Source organism: Rhipicephalus microplus, chromosome 4 (assembly GCF_043290135.1).
Source record: "Rhipicephalus microplus isolate Deutch F79 chromosome 4, USDA_Rmic, whole genome shotgun sequence".
Lineage (NCBI taxonomy): Eukaryota > Metazoa > Arthropoda > Arachnida > Ixodida > Ixodidae > Rhipicephalus > Rhipicephalus microplus.
Window position 1 is genome coordinate 68001996 of NC_134703.1, and position 25471 is coordinate 68027466.

General features: G+C 43.9%; 1 protein-coding gene across 3 annotated transcripts in view; it reads right to left on the minus strand.

Moving 5' to 3' along the window:
• Nucleotides 1-25471, minus strand: part of Sin3A (SIN3 transcription regulator family member A) — a 73337-nt gene that overhangs the window by 33236 nt on the left and 14630 nt on the right. For all 3 annotated transcript variants that reach the window (XM_037423076.2, XM_037423077.2, XM_075892909.1), the window contains exons 6-11: nucleotides 19023-19229; nucleotides 17656-17742; nucleotides 17337-17477; nucleotides 5160-5348; nucleotides 3942-4028; nucleotides 3697-3815 (exon numbers count right to left, since the gene is read on the minus strand). In XM_037423076.2, coding sequence (XP_037278973.1) covers nucleotides 3697-3815; nucleotides 3942-4028; nucleotides 5160-5348; nucleotides 17337-17477; nucleotides 17656-17742; nucleotides 19023-19229 — 830 coding nt within the window. The remainder of the gene's footprint in view (nucleotides 1-3696; nucleotides 3816-3941; nucleotides 4029-5159; nucleotides 5349-17336; nucleotides 17478-17655; nucleotides 17743-19022; nucleotides 19230-25471) is intronic.

Consider the following 25471-nt stretch of genomic DNA (forward strand, 5'->3'; position numbering starts at 1 on the left):
TATTATGCTGTCCTAAGTTTTAGTTTCTTGCTTTGTTTTACAACGTTGCAGCCGACCGTAACAACCTAAGCCAACACTAGTCAGACCCACAGCGTAAATAGACACTAAAATTGACAAGCGTTTCATTATCAATACTTTATTTTCTTCGTATAACGTTCAAAGCATCTTTTTAAGACTTTAGTGCAAATAAAAGACGGGAAATTTCATTTTTAGCTCAATATGATTTGTTTTATATACTTTCAGGTAAATCGCAGTTCGCGAGCTGTGTCATCGAGAGTAGGCATTTTTTCAGTCAACTGAGTTCTGGCGAAGGCAGTTGGTGGCGAATGGCATTCGAATGGCATTCGGATGAATGCCATTTTGTTCGCCCGTGTGGTACCGCGCGAATGGCAATAAATCTGAAGGCATTCGGGGGTAAATGCCATTTTTTCTGCCCGTGTGGCACGGGTATTAGAATCACTTTAATGCAGTGAAACCACATTTACAAAAAGTTACATGATATACTGTAGCCTAGCGCAGTGGTACGTGTGTAACCTAAACGTGCTGCCCCTTTGCACAAGACCGCTTAGTCCACCACCCAGATGCGCTGTCTTCACAAACATAAGAAGCTTGCCATCGTTGTGCCCATGTGCAATTAGGAATGAAGTGCACATGGTCAGCACTTTATCCTGGAAAATGCCTGGTTACGGTACAAGAAGCTTGGCAGAGACGTCATCAGCTTATCTGGCTACGTGCAGCAGACAACTAAGAACAATCAGCTTCGCACAGCAACAAATGCTGCACATCGACCAAGATTTTCGCACAGTAGCACTGAGTTCACATGTGTACAAGTATCAGGGAAAGACGTCAGCTTCTCTGGCCATGTGCAGCAGACAACTAGGAACAATCGGCTTCATACAGCAACAAATTCTGCGCGTTGACCAAGATTTTCGCACAGTAGCACTTCATTCACATGTGTACAAGTATCGGGGAAAGGCGGACGCTACAACACCTCTTCAGCCACAGCACTTTCGTATTCGGCGTCATCGTTTCCAATTGCTCAATGATAGAGAGCCGCAATTTATTCCACACTTTGCTGGTATCAGTAGCATTCATTACGAGAAGCAAAGAAAATAATGCGAGTGCTCAGCAAGTACAGAATGCATTCACAAGAGCCTGGGCGCACACCAAAATGCCCGATACAATAGAAGCCCTTTAATTCAGGTGAAAAAAAAAAAAACAGAAAAATGTGTGAATCAACCGATAGCTGAATTATCGAGAGTAAAAGAAAGCAAGCACTTGTCTATTACCCCCATCACTGCATTTTCATTTTCTTCAAAACATAAATCCAGTGGTTATTTTGCATAAGAGCAGCATAAAAGTTGTAATTCTCATCAGTGCTTCATCATCAAACTTCACTTCATTTTCATCAGACTTCATTTTAAATGTGACCACAGCTGAGGACCACGTTGTATGAAGCCAAAATGTGCTGTGAACACACCCCTTGAAACATACTGCCAAACCAAAACCAGCATGTGACTTTTTTTTTTTTGCCAGAAAAATGGCCAGCACCTTCTGGATCGTTTATCACAATGTAGAAAGCGAGTTTTATGTCAACGTCATGTACTGCGGCTGAGCCTGATCACCTCAAACATCTCCCACCATGTCTGAGCTTTGCGACATGGTGCACGCATTGCCTGAAGTCGAAAGGAAGCTACTGAGTGCCGAGACCAGTGTCGACGAAACCGTGGTCGCTAAAAGCACAATCATGGCTTCCATGCAGTTGGAAAGGGACGCGTGCGACCTACGTTCAGATTCAAAACAAAACTGCAGAGCACCGCAAGCAGTAATCATGGAAGGTGACAACACAGTTCTGAAAGTATATGGTGCAAACAAAACTACTGCTTGTTGCAGCTTTGACCAAAGCAGTTATCGACATGTTCATCAATGGTGCCCATGCAGTTCACATGTGCCAAGTGAAATCGAAAACAAAACAAGTTGGCCAAAGCTGCTGATGTCTTGGTTGCCAACAACACATTTGTCTTAAGATAGTGGATGGCAACCACGTCTTTCTAAAGGCCCACGGGCATTTCAGTTATTCTGAAATGTCATTTTCGCTCCTTTGCGTTGCAAATTTATGGTTTTGTGCTGCGTGTCTTGAGTATCCTCCATATTAACCAGGTTGTAGCCAAATGACCAAATTAATGAGAGTTTAATGCCATTAAACACATATGCTTGCCCCAAGGAACCTCTACTTTTTGAATAAATGAAAGTCACATCACCAAGCTTTTACTGTAAGTGTACTGGGAGGCATTGAAGCTATATTGTAAGCGGCTGTAACAATTTGATTGCTGATTGATTGATTGGTACATGGGGTTTGACGTCCCAAAACCACCATGTGATTATGAGATGCAGCAATTTAATTGCTTGAGCGAAATTTAAAAAAATTAATTCGTATTAACTGCCCAATATTGCGGGCAATTTCGCCATTCCTCGCAAAGTGAATAATCAGATGTCGACCACGTTTTTTCAGAAGTTCAAATATTCTTATACAGTCGGCGACCGATTTTCCGGACTCCAAAAATTCGGACTTGTTGGATATTCCGGACTTCATAAATGCACCGTCAGGGATCCCATAGAGCTAATGCATTGTTTCGACCAATTTTTCGGGCGAATTTGCCCCTGAAAGTTCGATTTTTCGGACTAAATCGCTCGTTTTGTGCCACGCCCCAAGCCATTGTGAACGCCGCCATGTTGGATTTTCCGTCGGCTTGGCTAAGCTTGGTCTTCAGATGCCTTTCCTGCCGTTTCGGAGGCCGTGTTTGCTTTTTAAAAGACGCGGTGATGAATGCCGTTTTTCCATCTTCGGTCAGCACTATCGTCATCACATCGCACGGGGAGGAGGCGAAAGAAGGATTCTTTTATTGTCGTTGCAGCTTTTTTCAGTCGCCATTCTGCACGTGTTGTGTCGCGTAGCGTCGAGACGTTGTGTGCTTCGCAGCGGCTATCTGCGGCATCGAATTTTGTGTTCTCGGTGCCATGGCTCCGCTATCTGTGCCATCGCGGGAGCCAGGTGATGTGAAGAAGCGTGGGAAGTATACAACCCTGACGATGGAGAAGAAAGCTGCCATAATCAAGCTAATAGAGAGTGGACGTTCGCAGCTAGATGTCGCCGGATGACGGTCGACGCCGGATGGCGGTCGTCGTTGTCGTCGGATGACGACAATGAAGACCGCCCGCAGCCGCCGGCAGCGGAGATCGCCAACGCGGTGACAATTTTGTCGAGCGTTTACGGCGATGATGTTACCTCGGCGCAAATACGGGCAAACCAAATTGCCTCCAAGCGTAGTTTGAGGCAAGGCAGCATCAAGGACTTTTTTAAACCGGCCTGATGCAATAAACTTCAGATTTTTGGCGAAAACGAATTTTTCGGACTGTTCGATTTTTCGTACTTTTTTCCGGTCCCCGCCAGGTTCGAAAAATCGGTCGGCGACTGTAGTCAAATTCCGGTGCAAATCAAATCAATAAGCACATCCTATTAGAAAAGACATTCAGAAGTTTGCAGAAGTTTGAATATTCCCAACACCCTAATGTCTGTTGTCTAATGTCTTGAAATGCAATGCGTATGACAATGCGTCTTCTTCACTAAAAGCATCAACTCTGAACGTTTTCAGATTTATATTAGTTTGTTCAGTGTACTTCAAAAAATCAACTTACCCAAGGAATGGTGTCACCAGGTGAACCAGCTCTGACCGCGACACGATTTCTTGGTTGTAGAGGATCAAACAACGAAGGAAATTCTCGTAGACCTCCTGCCCACGGAGAGCACGGCGAACCTGTTCAGTAGGAAGTTATGCACTTTCACAAAAAAAAGCACACACACCATAACATGAAACCATTCGTAATCACCCAATTGCAAAATGACAAAGCAATGCGGGCGACCATCAATGCCATTGCCGTACCTTGTCGAAGAAGGCAAACTCATTGAGGGTGCCATGCTTGCCAGCCTCGGCAAGGCTTACATCTTTCAGACTGGTCATCTTTTGTTTCTGCGAGAAACGGAAAAAAAAAATTAAGTTATCACTGAACATCACCAGAAGCGAAGCAAATGCAGTCTTAAGCCACATTTTTTGCTAATAGGCGGGCATGTGCAGCAACGATGCAAGGAAGCAAGTTTGCTAATGGCACAGCTAGGCAGAAAACTAAGCAACCTCCAAGAGCACAGTAGCTACTACAGTCATCCAAGCGTACGTAAAGGTATCAGGCCCAAAGGCCAAATCTTGCACACACATTTTATGTTTGCATAGTCTTGTAGTAGAAATTACCCTGAGGCTCGGGTGCAAAACAGTCCTTGATCACAGGATCACAATCCTGCTAAAAATGTTTTAAAATGACAATGGCCCAAGTGACCACCACGCATGAAGTGCGCGCGCGAAGTTTCAAAAAGTCTGCAGCGATAACTGTATGATATATCATCAAGTAGCCATAGAACTGTAACATTTCACCTTCTTGAAATGGTGAAAAATTGATTAACGTCAACTGATTGCTGCGTTATACCAGTGCACGTACGGTGATGAATACCGTGAACAACACAAATTTCTGCTCTATGTGCTGAGAAGCTAACTTTCTTATCGCATGTTTTTATCAACATTGTGCCCTTAATGCATTCGATCAACAAAGCAACCCGGTATTTCTAAATTAATCTTGTAAGCCCAGACATGGATATGTCGGGGACGTCTTATGGACTGGTGGAAGGGATGGGGGACCCCTTACAGCGGAGGGCAGGGAGGGGGGGTACGTAGGTAAATTAACACAAATGGTGCGTGAAATAGGTGCCTTTTAATGCTACCAAAAAAACATTTAAAAAATGTGCCACATCACTTCATTTTGTAAGAAAAAATGTAAAAAAAATGTTTTTAAGCGGGTGAGGGTTTCGTGGATCATAGAAATGGCCTCAAAGACCCCCTAGGGTCCACGAACCGCCGTTTGAGAATCAGTGTTGTAAGCATTTGGCCCATTGCTGTTTTTGTGCCCTTATAGCGCATGTAGAGTGTACAGAAACTTCGGGAAAACACGAGATAGTGATAAGATTGGTTTGTGAATGCAGGTGTTAGGGCTTTAAAAATCCTGTCAAATTGATCACAGGCATGAACACACCGCTTTTTTTTCAGCAAGTATACCTTTGTTACAGATCCTGACAAGTGGGACAATGGCCTCTTTAGCGGTGGGCCCGCCTGCTTGAGTGATGTGCTCAGGCCGGACACAAGGCTTGGCTTGGTGAGGCCCGTGCTTGGTTTCTTTGCTGCAGCTGTGTGGTCGTTGTTGACTGCTTTCACTGGTTGGAATCCGAAGTCCAGACTGTGCGTCACCTAGAACACAACAAAGTAAGAGCCATATTTTACAAAGTGAGATGGAAACAAAGTCTGAAAACGTTTATTGGCTTATTGATTGATATGTGAGGTTTAACATCCCAAAACCACCATATGATTATGAGAGACGCCGTAGTGGAGGGCTCCGGAAATTTCGACCACCTGAGCTTCCTTAAAATGCACCCAAATCTGAGTACACGGGCCAACAGATTTTTGCCTGCATTGAAAATGCAGCCGCCGGGATTCAATCCCGCAACCTCAGGTCAGCAGCTGAGTACCTTAGCCACTAGACCAACACGGCAGAGCTGTCTGGAAATGAGTCCCGCAAGTTTCTGTAGTTGAGAGAGTATATAATTTGCTCCATTGACCCAGTTACATTCACGAGTTGTACGAACTGTTTTACAATATTGTTACCAAAGTGTGTGTGGATATAAAAAACATTTATTGCGTTGATCGTGTGAAGGGAATATAAAAAGAAAAGCTTAGTGTGGTGCCACTACAGGCTGTTAGGAGTGGGCAAATATTTGAATTTCTAATGATTGTTTGCTATTCGATTCGCATTAGTATTTGCCTATTCGAATTTTCGAACTTCTCGAAGACAAATACAGTCAACGATTGATTGACAGTCGCCCCTTCAAATTATCAATGTGCTTCACCCCATCACACTGACATTGCGGTAAAGCTGCCTTTCATATTGCTACGGCCGCAAATATGCTTCACCCAAGCACACTGTGGCATTGCGGTGCAGCTGCCTTTTTAAAATTGCTACGGTCGCAAATGCTTGACTAGGGGTGTGCCAATATTCGAAAGTTTTGAATGAAAGTCGAATGCATTCGTAATATTCGTAATAAATTCGTTTAACCCACATACAAAAAAGTTTTGAATACCCATCTGCATACTCAACAATGCAGCGATCACTACAACTTCGACACGAGTGCTATATATAATACCTGCATGGAAATACACCAGGGCATGATGACGGTTACCAACCAATGCGCCAACATCTCTCCACAACAAACCTACCGGCAATAATCATCTTAAAAGAATCTAAATAAGGGACTGCCCGCTCGGCAGTATGCGAGGCTTGGCAGTTTAGCAGCGAACACACCGTTCACTGCCGCGACCTTGTGCGCGAGACCACTTCACTAAGGTGCATTTCGCTTGCTGAAAAGGAAGCAACTCACCGCACCTTCGTACGGTCCGGTGCTGGGCGAGCCCGAAGATATCCCCCTGTGCTACAGCAAATACCCGCGTACATAAGTTACAGCGACGGCGCCGATAGGGTGAGCATAGTAGGCGGCGCACTGCACGCAACTAGCCAGGGAGGCTCAGGTCGCCGATGCAGCAGGTAGCACGTCAGCCTTCGCTTACAAACGTACTCGCACGCATCGACGAAAGCCTGCCGAGCCGTGCGTCAGCTGCACTGTTCTACATATGCCTTGCCCAGGCATAGTTCCGAAATGATTTGATCGTAGCGGAAGCTTATGCAAATGAGCTGAAGAGTCTTTCCACGCAATGTAAAACAAAGATAAGGCCATGCACTTTCGGAAAAATTACAGTGGCAACGGCGGCGCACGTCAGGCGACGAAAATCTGAGCTAGTTACTGCGTGGTTACACTGACTTCCCGAAAGTGCCATTGAAATCCATCGTACGAGCATCTCGTTCGCGAGGCAGCATCGCCTGCAATAAACTATACGTATCTTCCTTGTTGCCACCTCGCTATTTTGCCAACGTCACTTTACTGTCGTCTGTAGCGAGTGCGCCAAAAGTGGTCGCAATGCGACAAAATAGTGCCTTCGCCGCTCGGGGTTGCGGCTCCATGAAAAAAAAAAGGAAGAAAAAAGAAAAGGCGTATTTGGACAGCATGATTTGGAACGTCCTTCTTTCACTGAACAGCAATAGTCTACCTTCGGTTGTATTCTTGCGTTATCACCACGCGGCACCGTACTCCTTCGTCAGCTATGACATGCGGCTATCAGCGTGACAGATCGCTCTTTAATAGGAAAATGGCAAGCGCACTGTTCTAGAGATAGAAAACGATAGAAAGCCAGATAGCGATACCGAGTATCGCTGCGTAGCTGAAAGACGTCCCAAGTTCTCTTATTCGCCTTAGTGTGTCAACCGCCGGTGAGAACGGGGCGAAAATGGGGAATTAAGTTGTCTATATTGCCCGCTGAGTATATCGGTCGATTGGATGCCCTTCGAAACTCCATAAAACGCTGCGTGTTCTGGCAACACTGGTCGAAAAAACGAAGATGGCTGCACTTGACAAGGTTCATCATCATCATCATCAGCCTGACTACGTCCACTGCAGAACAAAGGCCTCTCCCATGTTTCGCCAGTTAACCCGGTCCTGTACTTGCTGCTGCCAATTTATACCCGCAAACTTGTTAATCTCATCTGCCCACCTAACCTTCTGCCTCCCCCTAACCCGCTTGCCTTCTCTGGGAATCCAGTTAGTTACCCTTAATGACCAGCGGTTATCCTGTCTACGCGCTACATGCCCGGCCCATGTCCATTTCTTCTTCTTGATTTCAGCTATGATATCCTTAACCCCCGTTTGTTCCCTAATCCACTCTGCTCTCTTCTTGTCTCTTAAGGTTACACCTACCATTTTTCTTTCCATTGCACAAGGTTAACGCCTCCTAAAAAAAATTATGCCTGAAACGTGAGCCGCGAATGCGCCGCCCTACCCTCAGATTTTACCCTCCTCCTTCGGTACGAAGGCAAGCGTCTCCGACGGCCGCCCCCTGAGAACACAGCAATGCTTCCTCCGTGCACTTCCTCCGTGCTCTCACAGTTGCCTTCGAGCAGCCGTGATGTTACGTGGCAGGGCGGTACGGTTATGTCACTTGACTGAGCGGTACGGTGGGGAGCGGTCTCACGCGGCGGCCGGTCGCAACACAAGGCAGGAGACATGGCCTCCGAGATTGCGTGCTGTCAGGAGGCTCCCAATTGAAAAGAAAGCTCACATTCCAGGCATAGTTTTTCTATGAGGTTGCGGAACAACGCGGCACTTTCACTTCCGCTGTGCTGAAGTTTCTAGATTGTGGCATCGGATCGCGTTGCTTCGACGAAGGTGAAAAGGTGCTGGCCGCAGACTGCCTCATTCTCATCGGCATGAAAAATTTCACAAGCGAAAGAGCGGAAATAGTTGCGCCATGTTGCACAAACATCGAGCTGCTTTGGTGAACCGAATCAGATTTAGTTCTGTGGGGGAGCACTTGCACCCAGCCACCCTTTCCTTTTTTAATAGCGCGAAAGCCTAGTAGCGAGGACATCACTGTCATTTCAAGGCACGAGTCAATAAAGCCCATTGCAAACGGATGGGACACCCCTGCAACCTGCGCTCCCTCAGTGAGGGAACGTATTTTCGTCAGGGAAGGGAAACCGGGTCGGTGAAAAAAACTAGCAAGCCGATCTCTCCCTGGATGCTCTCTCTGGCACCTGCCTCAAAAGAAGCCCCTGGAGGCAAGGACGACACCGACCAAGGTTTAAGCGTCTACCCTTGTTATCTCTAGTCTCTCTACGCGATATTTACGCGTTGTTGCTAACATATAGCAATAAAGTGTTTGTTGACCTAGCCTGTTGCCTTATTTGCTTGAACCCGTGTAGCTGCTGCGACTCACGCTACGGATAGGGGACGTTAATTGTGCACAGTACGACTGTGCGCAGCTGGAACATTAGCTAGGTTTCTGCGTCAGCTGTACATAGAACGGACCCCCTACAGCTTATGTTGAAGAACCTTTCTATCCAGCCTGAGGTTGAAGAAGGCAACTGCTCATGTGTACCGGTTCTCTCCGAAACCTTTCGGAGAGAACCGGAACTTTCGTGCTGCGTTGCTACAGGCAAGGTCTTATCAGTTTCGAGGTAACTATGCTGCGATTTGTGCTGCCGAATGCATGTATACCATTGAGTTCCATTGTCCCGTCAAAAGCAGAGTACACATGCCATTCACTTGATTACAGAACGGAGGTATGCTCAGGATAGAATGCCCAGGTCAGTGTATTTTGAGATAAGGCAAATCGTAGTTTAGATTGTAATATGAGTGCTCCTTTCTTTACGTTTGCTGATACATGTTATTAGGTTTTTAATGAATAAGGTTGTGTGCTTTTAAACACTCGCTAGCTCGTGTTGGCAGTAGTAGATATTCAAAGCGGATATATGCACGCACACTACAAATGCATGGACATGATGTATATACGTTTGTGTGCGTGTATATACTGTGTGCGTGTATATACTGTGAACATTGTTCATGCGCTTCACATTTTCGTTACCCATCATCATCACTTTGGTCTAAGTAGCAGGGCTCTGACTAGAGTGGAAATAAAGATGCTTGCGGCTTGAAAGTCGTCTCACAAAAGATGAATTGTGCCAAACAGTGCCTCTGTCCCCTGGCTCTACCTGTTTCTTCACTCCTACTTCAATACACCCCTGGAGCTACGTTTTCGTTGTCTTTTGCACCAACACAACGCAACCATGTCTCAAGACAAGCCCTCTACCGCTGGACCATCAGCGACACCCGCCGCAACAGGGATCCCTTTTTGCTTTGTCACTGCACCTCTGAAAGATCCATCGATATTCGCTAGCCTTTGTGGGGACGACGTTAAAGACTGGTTGCACGAGTACAGTTGAACCTTGCCACAACGAAACTCACGGGGCGTGGAAAAAATTTTGTTGAAGCGAAAATTTCGTTGTAGTGAAATCGAAAAAAATATAGGCGATCTGAGCTAGCAAAACAAAGGAACGTTTATTTATTCTCAAAATTCAAAAAATGTCCGCTGCTTCCTACTCTTTTCCAGCAGTGGCACGATGTGATTCTCACCCCCGCATAACGAGGCCATGGTTAAAAGCACACAGAAACCAAATATGTCAATTTTAAAAAATTAATTTTTTTGTCACTTTTTGGTCCCAATGATTAGTTTGCCCCCTTAACACCAGCAGCTGTCCGCCGTCAAAAGTATCCGACAACACCGAGACGGAGACAGGGTATCGTAAAGCGGCGACTTTTGCATTATTCTATGCCATTCTTATCAGCCATCACTAGCGGGTAGCTGATTTTTTTGATAATGCAGACAAACAGCCGCTCTGATTAGTTACCGCACTGCCCAAGCGCGAGCATAATGATAAGCATCGGAATCAGGAAAAGGCATCGTGCCGCGGTTGCACCCAGCAGCTGCGAGAAGGAAACCATGAACTGAGCAACTGAGCTTCAGCTTCGGATCGTCTGCGGCTCAAAAGGAAGCCAGTGGCAAAACAAAAGTAGGGCAGTCTCACTGCCATCGCTATCGAGCAATGGCGGCACCCATGCTTGCTGAACAACAGTGGTTTCTGGTAGTACCAACACGTGTTTTATACTTCGTTGACGCAATTTCAGGCTCTGAAAAAGTATCGAAATGTTAAAGATTGGGTTCACTACATAGCAATAAGTATCTGAGCCTGGAACTGCATTGTAAAATTTCGTTGAAGCGACAATATTTATGCATTGACTCCTATGGACCTCTGACGGGGAATCGTGAAGTTTTCGTTGTAGCGAAAATTTTGTTGAAGCGGCATTTGTTGTAGCGGAGTTCGACTGTATCACCGTATGGGTGCCCTTAACCACTAGGACGACGCTGCAAAGCTTACCTGTGTCGCCTTCTACATGTCCACTGTGACCAAGACTTGGTTTTTCAACCACGAGCTCGAATTCCTTTACTGGACCACATTCAAGTGAGATTTTCGCCAGCCTTTCCAACCACTCAGACATCGCGAAAAAGAAGTTAGCGGAGCGTATTCAGCAAAACGGCGAGACCTACACTTCTTAGACAGAAGATGTCCTCTCCCCATGTCGCCGGGTGAACAGCTTTATGACGGAGACTGAAAGGGCGCCACCTGCACAAAGGCATTGATGCTGCAGCTTTCAATGCCTTTGCGGTGCAGAACCCTTCTACAGTATCAGAAATCATCACCACGTGTCGGCGCCTTGATGAGCTTTATCTGCTACGGTTACATCCTGACAGTCCTATCTGAACGCAACCAATGACACAGGACTGCAACAGCTTTATCTGCTACGGTTACATCCTGACAGTCCTATCTGAACGCAACCAATGACACAGGACTGCAACAGCCAAAATACAATTTGGAGCAACTTTTGAAGCAGCAAAATGTTACCTTTGGAGCACAAACATCCACATTTGGAGCAGATTACAGAGGAAAAGTCTGAGAACTTTTTATCATGAAATACCAAATTTGGAGCAGTACAAGTAAGAAGGCTGACATTTTGAAAATGTATATAAAATGTATTAAGACGTATCATCATCGCTTAAATGGCAGCTTAAATCTAAAGGTACAGCAAGCTGCTAATAAGTTGCTGGTTTTTGGTGTATTATGCCAGCTGCCCGCACTGCACGTGCAGCCCCTATTCTGCCGGCACATGAATTTGTCTGCATGACATGCTCACCAGAAATGTGCCCGCAGATAGGTCACATGGTCGTGGGCAGCCAATAGAAAAAAACTGCCAGCAACTTTTTTCCGTGATAACATGCCGCCACTATAGGCACGGCCTATAAATTAAAACGATAAAGTACGGGGTCGTACAAGCCAAAACTGATAGAAGGAGAAAACAGATACAATAGACTCTCGTTAATTAAAACTAAACGAGACCTCTGAATTTTGTTTGAATTATCAAAAAGTTTGAATTATCCGGCTACCAACCAAGGTTGGTAGCCTTCCTGTGACCCCCCCCCCCTTTTCTTTTTTAGCCTACTTTCTTTTTCCGTCACCCTACTGTCCTTTCATTCCTGTCCCCCCCCCCCCCCCCCCCCCCCGTGAGTGCATGCTTTTGGGTGCCCCTTGATTTCACAGCAGACATCACTGTTGCAATTATTAAACGATTGCGAGAAAGACAGTGGCAAAGCGTTTATATGGCGTGCACATGTGGATAAGGTGCAGCTTGCAGAAAATAGCGCCATCAACCACTGAAGATGAGTGAAATGCAACAAAGAAACTGTTTCCAAACAGTGTACGTGTATGTACATTGCGAAAAGCTAAACGACCTATTTTTTTTTTTTTTTTTGCATTACCACATTTCTTCCTTCTCCGGAAAAAGTTTTTATAAAATTTACCCCGCAAGATAAACGCACTTTCCAACTTCGCTCCGATTTGTCAAGAAAAAAAGTGCGTCCATTACGCAAGTAAATACGGTATATGACCATGTGAGGTCACAACACATATTATGATTAGGCATTGATTTTACCACTTTAAAAAAAATTTTAAGCATTTTAAACCCTAACTGCACGCAATGAACAAAAAGCAGAGGTATAAGGTCCACAAGTTTATCGGCCATTTACTGCTGACCAGACCTTTTAAAGACATCGTGGATTGCCAACTGCTTCTTTGCTATATGTGCCTTCTGCACAAAGCTCTCTATACCAGTTGAAAAGCATCACGGTTTACCATGCGTGTGCTTTGTTTCATACATTTGCTTACTAGCAAAGCCTTTTTTCATGAAGGCCTGAGGCAGTTATTTTTGATTTTCAGACTGTTAGGATTATATAAGCACACAAATTTTTAAATATTAGTGGGAAAGCAGCAGATATTTTCTCATATGAAACCGCAGAAGGTATGAATTACCCATTTGATAGAGAATAAAGAATAAAAGAATAAAGGGCCACCCAAAAAATTGAATTTTGTTTGAATTAACCGAAAGTATGAATTATCAGAGTTTGAATTATCGGGAGTCTACTATACATTGTGACCACCTAAGGCAATTTAATAATCGCTCAACAATTAAAGTACACCAGTGAAAACTGTCACACTGCAGCTTTTCTTAATGTGGCTGCCATGCAAGAATTGATCCAGCAGCTTCGTATTCACTAGTGATCATGGCAGCAGGGTTCGTACAGGTTTCCAAAACGAAAATTCAAGAATATTCAGACTTTCAAGGACTTGTTGAAAGTTTTTCAAGGACTCAAAGCGGCATGGGAAGTTGAAATGTTTCAGTCTAAAAGTTGCAAAAATTACCAATTTTATTGCACTTACAATGTATGGATATCACATTTATAAAAAAGAGCGTAGTCTTTATAACTTCTCACACCCTCTCCATAGGGAGAGGGCACGATGTCATGTCAGAAAGTTACACGCTGATGGGCTTCAACGCACATGTGTAGTCAGGCCTTAAAGGGGTCGTGCCACAATATTTGTGGCTTGTGCGCTCTTTGCTGCAAGCTTTAACTATAGCTCCAGTAAGCACGATACACGCACCAAGATTACTTATTCTCGCTATATAATTAGTCGCCTTTTTGATATGGACAATTTTCAGTCCATGTTTGTGGGGACCGAGTTGTGCAGTTACATAGCAGTGTAGCTGACCTAGCCACGTGATCGCAAACCTTTGCATACGTCATGTTGAGTATTGTCAGCTCTCGCACACATGCCACACAAGCACCTGCAAAACAAACTTGCCAGTACTTGCAGCAGCAGTGATGCTTTGCCAGTATGTACGGGGCGGAAGTCCGGAGGTCACTCAGCTGACTACAGATCTGCTGTAACATCACTAGAACTTCTGTTGCCCTTCCTGTAGAGCTAGGTCAGTGTTGAACGCACTCGCGATAGGTCTGGATTGGGAGAATGAGCATTTAGGTAGATCTGAGAAGAAACTTAAAATATATTCTTTAACGCATACGGTACATGCTATGGCCTTGAAATTTGATGGCACCATTCCATCAAGAGTGTCAGCTTGTGCACAGTTGACACTCGCAGCATGTTGCTCTGCAACCAAGAAGTAGCAACTGGGACAGAGGTTACTTTGCACTTATTCTGTCGCTACATGTGTGTTCTTTTCTAGTGCCATTCTTGCTTTGTTTAAGCAGCACGCTTCCAGTGTCGAGCTATAACAGTCGTTCATTAGCACTCGTCCTGTGCGCTTTCTTTTCGTGCGTCCTTCGTGCTTGAGCGGCGCGTTGCATGGATGGGGTTGGGTTGCTTGCCCTTCTCGCAACATTCTAATTTCTTGCTATCGCATTCACTGCCTCACCCTCACCAGAAACTTTTTTTTTTTTCACATGCACCTTTGCAAAATGAGATCATGTGCACCCACGCCCCATTACTGCTTCAGAAATGGGGAATTTGACAGGTTCACTCACGGTATGTACCACATTTAGGAGGTCACGATGTCGATATGAGAGTGCACTGCTCAGGAAATTCAAGGATTTTAAAGGATGGGAAAAAATTCTAGGACTTTCAAAGGCCTTGAAAATGCATTTTTGAAATTCAAGGATTTCAAGGACCTGTACGAACCCTGGGCAGGTAAGATTTTTTTCGTAATACAGTGCTACCACATGAAAAAAGATAGCGAAAGTTTTTTCAACCTGTAAATTCAACCCAGGACATCAAAGTCACAAACTCAACAAACTTGCCTAGTGCTACGCTTCCTGGCAAATACAGATGGTGCTATTTTTTTTTTTTCAAAACTGAAATAGAATAGCTAATAAATGTGCTGTTTTCAACATAATTATACAGTTAAATAAAAGATTACCGGTGAAAAAAAGTTGCATCTCTAGATTATTCAATATTCGGTTTGTATTCAAACAATTTCGATTTGTATTACAAAAAAATGTAACATTCACACACGCGTTTCCAAAAACACGGAAAATGATAAATGAAGCAGAGGTGGGGGTTCAATCAATGCCGTTCTGGACATAAAATCTTGGAAGAAAGTCTCACAAATTGAATGCTGAAGATCTTCAGCACCTGAAATTTCATGTTCTTATACATTGACGTAAATGGGACAGATTAGGATTGCTGAACTCGAAGGAAGCACGCCTTTGTCCACTGCGCTAGTGGAGCTCCCACGGAAGTTTAAAGAATAAGACATACTGAGAAAATAGCATCTTTGCATTTCACATGTAAATTGTAGTCGGCATCACTTTGACTGCACCAAATCATGTACAGTGGCGGTCAAAATTTTGGGGACCACGAGAGCGCGTGTCAAACAGCACCACTGTACCTTTTGACGGCTGCCTGCGAAGCTCAAAAGCACGAACTGCGCACGCGCGCCTTTTTCAGCTACCTGTCTTCTCTGCTCTCTTCAACAGCGCGCGCATTGGAACGGTAGAAGTGCAAGCTGTCACTCTGGCTGTCGGCGCACAAACTTTATCACAAGCGTCGGTTTTCGGAAAACTGACGCACGCGCGTTTTCAACAGAGCGGAGGGTCTGGGACTAAGGCGCAGAATGCGGCGCACACAGAGAACTGGCAGTACTAATTGCGTGTTTTCGTCACGATATCATGGCTCGATGTTTTGGCGGCGCGTGCACTCTTGAAGAGAGAGAGGGCTGGCAGGTAAAAATGGGCATGCGTATGCAGTACACGCTCTCGAGCTTAGCAGGCAGCCATCAGAAGGCGCCTCGGTACTGTTTGACACTCATTCCTGTGATCTGCAATATTCTGACTGCCACTGTGCATAAATGCGATTTGACCTCGTTATTGTGCCATTGTTAATAATACAACTAGGAAACACCACCTCCTAGCGTTTCACCAACCCAGCTGAAAGGAAAGATTTCATGTTGCCATCTTATGCATTAGAATATGCTTTGGAACCCTCTCCAACATTTTTTTTTTTTTCAGCAATTTTGCTTCAAAGTATTAAATATATATTCGGTTCCATTCGCACTCAAGCTTCAATTTCGTTTCACTTCGTACCTAAAACTTTGCCATTAGCACAGCTCTACAAGCTGTCAACCAAGTTGGAAAACGAACAAAAAATGTATCAAGAACAACTGTTAATGGTTGTTCGGATCTATTAGTGCATAAAAAGGCACGCTAATACCAATCACTGATAACAGACTAGAGTTTGTTGCATGTCTAATGCAGACGCGGCAACAGTATTTGCACCCACAAGGTTGCAGGCACAGCACATCTTCAACACATGCAGGACTATCAGTACTACACTTACTAAAATAACGTAAATCGAAAGTTCGAAACCCGTGGATGAGACTCGTTAGCACGATTAATTAATCGTGACCGACTAGATTAATCGTGACCCCTTCAGATTTTTTTTTTAACTGCAAAAATACATTAAGGGCAGATGGGAGTAAACATTCCAAGCTTTTTGAAGATTAAATATCTTTTATTTTTATTTGCTTTCACAATTTTAATTTCCCTACTATCACAACAAAAAAACTTTACTTGGACTGTTCACTAGATGGACGCATGGACGGATGCACAGACGGACGGACAGACAGACTAGCAAGATTTTATTTAAGCTCAAAGTAAGTTAGAATCGATTTTAAAGAGCAAAGAATGGCTACCAAAAACTAAAAAGAGCTCATTGTCTTGAGTTCCCTGAAAATTGTTATCTGGCTGCTCGCCATTACATCTTGTATCAGAAGTTCACTAAAGCCACATGCTCAAAATAATAATGATAGCCAAGCTCTCATGACGGGAGAGATCACTTCAAAAACTTATCTTTGACCATTAGATAAGCTTTGACTTGTACATTTAAAATGCCTTTTTTTCAACATCCATTTTTAGGTCATAAAGTTTATTGGCATAAGTTTGTCCAAAAATAAACTATATTTTACACATTCTATTCTGTTTTGAAACTGCGTTAATTTCTGTTATCCATAGTTCTCTCCCCCGTATGTAACACCGTTGTTTAGGGTACTTGAATAAATAAATAAATAAATAAACTTTCATGGCACAAAACGTGAACTGTTCAACTGATTACAAAAGTAATTACTTATTTGAAACGAACATAAAGCCGATACATAGAGCAGAAAATTTTATTGCCCTAACCTACAGATTCACGAAACTTTATCAAATCGCATCTCCCCTGAAACGATCATGCCTGCAGTCTGTTGATATTGCAACCAGACCGTGGCAGCCAATGATAACCTGTGGCTGTGCAAGTAACCGGACAGTGTCACAGCAACAAGCCGCCATGGCACAGAGCCTATTATAAGCACAAAGCAATGTTCCAGCACAGTCTCTCAATGTGAGACTCACCAGGGAGTGCGTAGAGGCCCCATTTGCATCGGGCAGGAACTGGCCAAACTCTTGGAGCAGGTCTTCCTGATTCTGGAACAGCTTGGCCACTTGGGCGTACACTTCGGACTCTGTTAAGGGCTTGGCACCTGTCTGCACCCCCTGGGAAAAAAACAGCCACAAACAGCATGCCTCAGCATTCCCCATTTTTATCTGTAGCAAACATTATCAGCATTACCAACCCATTATCATTATCAAAGCGCAAATAAAAGGCACCACTGTGTGCGTTGTCAAATCTAACAAGCTTTCTTGCGAGCTGTTCCCAGCAAACAAAACTGACCTCTTTAAGGTTTCGCTGCTCCTTCTGGTAAGTATGCAGTATCTCCAAGAACTGCTTGTAAATGTCTGGCTGGCCTTGGAAACGATTCTGTTCAAAAGCAAAAAAAAAAGGAATATTAAGATTGCGAAATGAGAACCTATATCAGCATGCACTCAAAAAGTATCACATACTGAGGCTGCAAAATCCAAAGTTATCCCAACATGCATTCAAAGAAGCTCACTTTAAGTTTGCACACAGACATAGCATAATTCAATGCCACTATTTTGCCCAAAGGAATAAAATACTACGGACTCTCATTAAAATCTGAAGAGAATAGGAAAATATGTTCCATTTAAGAGGAGCTCTGTTTACTGAGAGGCAAACGAGGGCCTAGATTCAAGTACAAAACTAATCATATTAGTGGCAACTGTTCGATTTAAGGGGGGACATGGCAATGAAAGCTATCTTTGTTATTTATCGAGATAAAGTGATTTTGACATGCAGCAGATGTTGTTCGTTGTGCTAATATCATAACAGAAATGTCTTTTGAGCTACCTAACGTAGTTTTTGAGCAATGACACTTGATACTTTCATTGTCATCCTCAATTTAATCAATTAATTAGACAAATTCGTCAAAATTTTTGCATAAGAATATTCACTGGAGCCCATTGTGTGCTTATGGCACAACAAATTTTATGAGATGTTCTGGACATGTTTTACTAACAAGTATTATAAAAAGCAAATTATAAAAATGTATATGATGTGCACACAAATATGGACAGCTTTACGGCACTTACCAATGTCTCAAAATCTTCACTGCAGGGAACAAAATGCCTGTATCTTCATTTGTTGCTAATAGCACTGTGACGACAAATGCTAAAAAATGAAAGCTGGGAAAATTGAGCTATAAGCTAGGAAAACGGAACTCAAAAGGGAACTGGGTTTTTTTTTTCATTGGAGAAATGCAGCTTTGTGGCTATCCTGAGCTTGAGTCCGTCTTCTTTAGGATGATGCCAATATAGTGGCACTGTGCCAAGGGAGAGCTGCAGATTTTTATTTTCTAAAACCCAATTTTCTCATAGATTTTGGCGACAGCCCACCAGTAAAATGCTTTTTTCTGAACTTCTATTTTGGTCTAATATTTCACCATGATATCATGTATAACATGGTCTCAGGATTGCAGAAAAAGTTGAAAAACTGAACATTATGACCAAATTTACAATTCCAAATGCCATGTCCCCCTTAAATAAGCAATTTTCTTTCAGATTTATGTCCACTGTAGAACACATCAAAATGGTCGAATGCTATAGCAATTTTCAGGATTCAATCAACTACATGATTGCGTGCACGAGTTCAAACAGGCTGTGAAGTTTCAGGAGTGAGCTTACCTTAATTTTGTTCACATAGTTGATGGCATGGTTGAACTCGACCGGCTGGCTAGCCTGCGACGTTGGGGCCGTAGCACTCTGCCCACCACTGGCCACTGCAGGTGGCTGTGGGGCCATGGGGGCCCCATGTGATGGAGGGCTACTATGGGGAGGCTGCCCTCCCCCCAGGCCACTGGAAGGGGGCCCACTGATAGGCAGATGGGCACTCTGTGAAAGTTGCAAATAAGTAGGTAAACGCACAGCAGATTGTTACAAATGCAATCACAGCAAGCTTTGCGATCTTCAAACCCCATTTATTCCTTGGCTATGCAGCATCCTCATTTAGAGACGAAACTTACTTGTGCCATTCCCGTGCACAATTGGCAAGGAAGAGATAGCAAACACCGATCTAACTGCCGTGTAACCCAGAGATTTAACACATAGGCCTTCGCATACTGCTAAGCATGAACAGTGTTGCCCCACAGGCATTCAGTACTTGTTCAAGAATGCTACTTTTGCACAGTCAACCTCACATTGTCGCGTATTGCAAGAGGGTCACACAATAATAGTTTTATTAAAGGGCAAACTTGTGCCCAGAAAAATAAGTAATTAAGTCAGCTAAAGCGTTCTACACGAATGTCTCTCTCGAACACCTTTCTGACTACCAGCAGATCAGGCCACTTCCACAAGCCTGAGCCTGAGAAGCATGTCTCGCGGTGCCGCAGAAAGTGCGCGCAGGTGCGCAACATTGTAGACGCTTGCATAGCTGCTCGCTGGTTCTCCTGGTAGAAACCTAATTTAAAGTAGTCTCTGCGGCAATATATGCATGAAGGTGTTTCTCGTCACTGACAGTAGGCCCAGCAATAGTAGGCAACCAAAATATCGACCCTGCGTGCAACAAAATTTATGAAAAGAGCCACCGCTTTCACGTACAGTTTCCAATCGCAATTCTGCTTTCAAACAGCTGGTCTTGCTGAAAACTGGTCGATTGCCAGAGTCACTTCCTGGTCTTGCTGAAAACTGGTCGATTGCCAGAGTCACTTCCAAGGCGGCTATCACGATGGACGACCTACTTACACTGATGGCATCACTTTCACACAACTTTTCTGGAGACTATAAAATATATTTGATGATGCACCGCTGTCTACGTTTCCTCCCGCCCAATTAATACAGATAACCTAACGAACATGCATTCATGCTGCTCACAAGCTTCAATGTGAACTTGCTGCAACATCAACGTGAAATCGATACCACAAAACTGGAAAATTAGAAAAAGCAAAATATGAAAACCATTTACTAAATGAGCTCTCTTAATAACAAAGCAAACAAGCTTGAACAAAATACCTATACTTTTTCTTACCATGTTTCCCTTCATGATATGTAGTATATAAGAGCTAGCGGTCTCGCACTACGTGCAGAAGCGTACTAAAAAGGTGCGAGCTTAGTTGGATGGAAGCCTTGGCTGTGCTACCACAGAAAGTTGTCACCAGGCATAGTAATCACAAATGTACAGAAGCTTTTTCACCACCATCATCGTCATCATTTCAAGCATCATTATCATTGTTCTTTTTTATACACTCCACCTACTGGTCCTGTGACCAGTGTGGCTATTAGCACTCAAGATGGCCAGCACAAACAAGACAAAAAAAATTACAGTAATCCCTCATTAACTCAGTCATAATATCTCAAAAAATTTTCTAGATGAGCAAAAATGCCAAAAAAAAGTGTGGCCAGGTCACTATAAAATAAAAACCGGTGCTGCTAGCAAAAGCTCCACTGCATGGGAGAGCTGCTGTAATAAAGGCAGAAGAATTCATAGTAAAGAAATTTTATTACTGCGGATGGAAAAACTGCATGATACTTGCCTGCTTGGCGTTCGCATTTGGTCTGTGAAAATCGTTCTCAAGCTGCTTTACACATCGCATGACCGCAGAACTGAAGTAAAACTTAGGTCATAGTGCTTTGTGTGCAGATCACGGGGAAAACAATGAGTATCAACTCACATTCGCGTGATCATCACTCCTACAGTTGCTTGACAAGGCAGATAAGAAACCAGTGCGTCCGCGGGAATTTAAAACTCGCCCTCCACCACAGCGTTCAGCACACATACCGTATTTACTCGATTCTACCGCCCCCTCGATTTCCACGACGAAAAAAAAAAAAAACGTATGACATCGATTGCAACGCGCACCCATTTTTCTCGCTGGCCCGCACGATCACACCACTCGAAAAAACGACTCCTTTCGGGAGCGTCTTCCATTTAAATATGAGGTACGGCGAAGCTTGTGCCCATCTGACATGTAATAGAGCATTGCCGTCACTGTAGTTTTACCGTGGACCGATGTCAGCACGCAAACTTGCTTCGCCCCCTTCTTCTCGACGGTTGTGGTGCCAGGCATGTTGAAGTAAAGAGGCGTCTGATCGGCATTCCCGATTTGCCCAAGCAGATAGCCGTTGTTGTGCCGCAAGTTTAGGACGGACCTCTGAAAACTGTGAAGCTTTTCATCGTGCTCCTCCGCAAAACTTTTCGCATATGCCCGTTCCCCTTCGGAGGGAAAAGCCTTTCCTCTTCATAAAGTAAGTTAGCCAGCACCTGCTCGCTTTAAACTGGCTCCGCATTAGACCTTTTTCTAAGGCTAATTGCATAGCCCGCACTTGGAGCAGTTTTGTCGTCACGGGCCGCCGTGCCACTCGCTGCTCAAGCACATACTCGCCGAGCAGCTCTTTAGTTTGCGGAAACCGACCCTGCTGTGGTCCACTGAAGCCTTTGCGTGAAGCTTTGCTGTCGACAATCTTCTGCTTTTGTTTCCGCCAGTCCCGCGCGCACGTTTCGGGAACTCCGAACGACCGCGATGCAGCCCGATTTACGTCCGTTTCGGCACACGCGATGACTTTTCTTTTAAAAGCCGCACTATGGTGCACTCGTCGAGTTTTTGGAGTCGGCCCTTCCATGCCGTCGATGCTAATGCACACCAAGATGACGAACCCCTTAGCACACGTACGAAGTGCCACACATGGGAAACACATAGGCATAAATGGCCGACGCGCCATGCCGACGCACGTAGGGGGTGGCCATTTTGGAATGCCGATGGCAATAGAACGACCGTATTCATTTTTTTTTTTTTCGTACTTGATTCTAACGTGCATGCGATTTATGAACACGCTTAACCGGAAAAAAGGTGCGCGTTAGATTCGAGTAATTACGGTAGTAAGAAATAAGCGTTCACACGACGCCGTCGTTGCCAGTTGGAGGCGGACGTTGCCTTCCACCCTCCCGGCCAAGATTTTGAGATATCCGCGGTCCCTTCCAAAAAATGTTTCAAGATAAAAGGGGCAAATACATTGCATCTATGGAAGGTTAATGCACGGCGAGAAAAAAGATTCAGCTTAACCGAGATTTCAATATGAGAGTGAGTTAAGGAGCGTTTACTGTATATGACACAGGACTATCCACTGAAAGTTTCATTACACAAAGAAAAAAAACAAACAAACCAAAAAACTTGACCAGAAGGGAAGGCACTAACCAAACATCATCTCTCCAGAATTAGCTTCTAATCACGCATGTTGCTGATAATTTATCACCAGTGAGAGCAAGTAATGACTTTCTCACGCACTAGTCTTTTGCTTTTATTATTTTATTTCATATGCTTCTGCTATTGCATGCGTGCGCTTATCCACCACCTCTCTGGAAGAAACATTGTCTACACGGCTAGTCGAATTTGCTACATTACTGCTACTATGATGAAGTGATGCAGAAGTATCGGTCGTACTATTGATGTTATCGATAGCTCAGTCCCTATCAAACTATTGATGGCAGAAAATCTACTGATAGCATCATCGATACAATAAAATCAACCACACAAAATCATGCAGTCAGCTTTTTGACCGCTGCACTAATATTAGTGAAAACATCATGGGTGGCTCATCTTGTAGCATATGTTCTTAGAACATATGCCAGGTTGTTTCACCCTAGCAGGAATTTAAAAAAAAAAAACACACCTACAGCTGGCTACAATGATCAATAATGTATACCAATTGGGATAACTCATTAAAAATAATGAAAATGTACTAATTGTTTATCATTTGATGCTTTTTATTGGTTTATAGTGCAGGATGAGATGAGTCACGTACTTATCATAAAGTTTTTATAAAAATGTCAACACTTTAAGAAAGAATAACATTGTTTTACCCTTGTCACTCCACATGTCAGACATGAATTCTTTTGTTGGAAAACACTCCGGGATCAGTGAAGTGCCTTATCTGGTTTCTGGACAAATTTCAGTTGCAAACAACTGTGGGCAAAGCAGTTTGGAAATGATAGTTTTCTTATCAGGCTATTCCTTTCCAAAAGTACCAATGGAGAAAAATGAGTTCAAAGATTTCACAAGCTGCCATTGATTTTCATAGGCAAAATAAATTAATGTGCCCAACTGCACAGTTAGGGCCTTTCTCATCAACAAGATACATATGCAACAAGAAGACAATTAATTGCATCGAATAGTCTCCATATTTTTCCTTCCTGGCTTTAAAGCTGTGAAGTTGCTCACAACACGTGTTCAGGCACAAAACAGACAACAAGCTGATCCCAATTAACTTGCAGGAGAAAAAACTCATGAACTGAGTAGCGTACAAACGCAGCAGGAATAACTTCGATTTGGTGCAAAACCAGTTGGGGATGTTCACATGACGTGTTTTTGCCAATCAGAATCTGTTCTGGTTTGCTAGCAACTCCGCTTTCACCATGGCTAAAAATGTACCTTGATTTGTTTGTCCTCTCGGGTACTCTCACTCTCAACAGTAGGTCTTCCGTGACTAAAAGGTACGAAAAACACTTCCTAACATGGGCATTTACTTCACCTTCGACTTCTTGCACAGCTGCATCTTCAAAAGGGGCGTTTCCGAGACATTTTTGACAGCTAATGCGCATTGCCTTCTCAAGAAGAGAAGTATTTTTTTTGTTATTTTCTGCTGCTCAGATAACAACCAAACTAGGCAAGCATGTTCATTAATGAACCAGCAATACAAAGCCGAAACTTAGAAAATGCCTATTTCTTGCTTTTCTTTCTTGAAAGCACTGCATCCCCCAATATGTTGAATCATTCAGGTATACAGAAAACAACATCACATTTGACAGTACTGTGCAGCTTCGAATTTATACTGCAATCTGTGATTTCATTATAAACATATCAAAAACTAAGTGTGTTCATTCTAAGCTGCAAGTACTAGTTACCTTCGAATGCAAATTTATTGATAGACATACTCCCGAACGATCACAGCAGAAATAAATTTTATTTCAGCAAAAAATTAGTAATAATTGTCAAGATTTTATGTTTCAGAACCACGATGTGAATAAAAGGAACGCTGTAGTGGAGGGCTTCATCAATTTCGACAATCTGATGTTCTTTAACATGCACAGACATCGCACAGTACATGGTCCATTCCATCAAAATGCAACCATCGAACTTGCCACCTTCAAGTCAGCACAAGGGCACCGTAACCCCCACAGCAAACTCTTCATTACACCAGCTTAATACACTCAATCATCAATATAACAAATGCTGTAGTAACAAAATATCGGTTATAACGAAGAAAATGAATAGCTTTGCAATAGATATAGGTTAAAAAAACTTTATAACAAACGAGCTTACTTTAGCTTAATATGCAACTTCATTATACAGTAAAACCCTGTTAATTAGGTCTTCATGGGACCGGAGAGAATGTCCGAACGAACTGAGGGTACCAATTATTGCGAGTACGGACAAAACACTTGAAGAATGCCTCCTACACCATCACTTTTATTTCTTAAAGAAGTATGTGATCATAGTTTGCTTCACGGACGCAATGTGCAACAAAGTCACAATTTTGCAAAGTTCCTGCAGGCGGCTTAGCCCACGCACACTATCCGCAAAAAGCATGCATATGTGCTCCAAAACGGCCAACGCATGCGCAGCCTCCGTCATAGTGTGACGTGGACGCTCGTCAGCAACACTTTCGCCCTCGTCAGAAAATTTCCCTTTGCCGTCCAAGACTTCGGCGACGATATTGCTATCGGTCACTGTGCCGGCCACGGCAACATCACTGTCAATTGCGAAGTAATTGCCCAGGGGCACATCAGCTGGCATGATGCTCACATAGCAGCCGTCTTGCTCTAAGCCAGTTTCCTCATTGGCCACCGCTTCCGGAACAGCAGCGTCGTGCACAAAGCCGCTATGCCTAAAGCAGTTAGCGACTACTGCAGGCGGTGCGTTGTTCCACACGTATGTCAGCATGTGGATTGCGCTTAGCAGGCTTGCTTCGTACTGCTTGCCTGACTCCATGCAGAGCAACATCCGCTCGAGTACCTGCCCTCGATAGTGGCGTTTCGTGTACTGTATGATTCCCTGGTCCATCGGCTGCAGGGAAGCCCTTGTGTTCGGAGGCAGGAATAGCAGTTCAATGTTCTCGAGCCCGGACACCTTCGTGTGCGCACT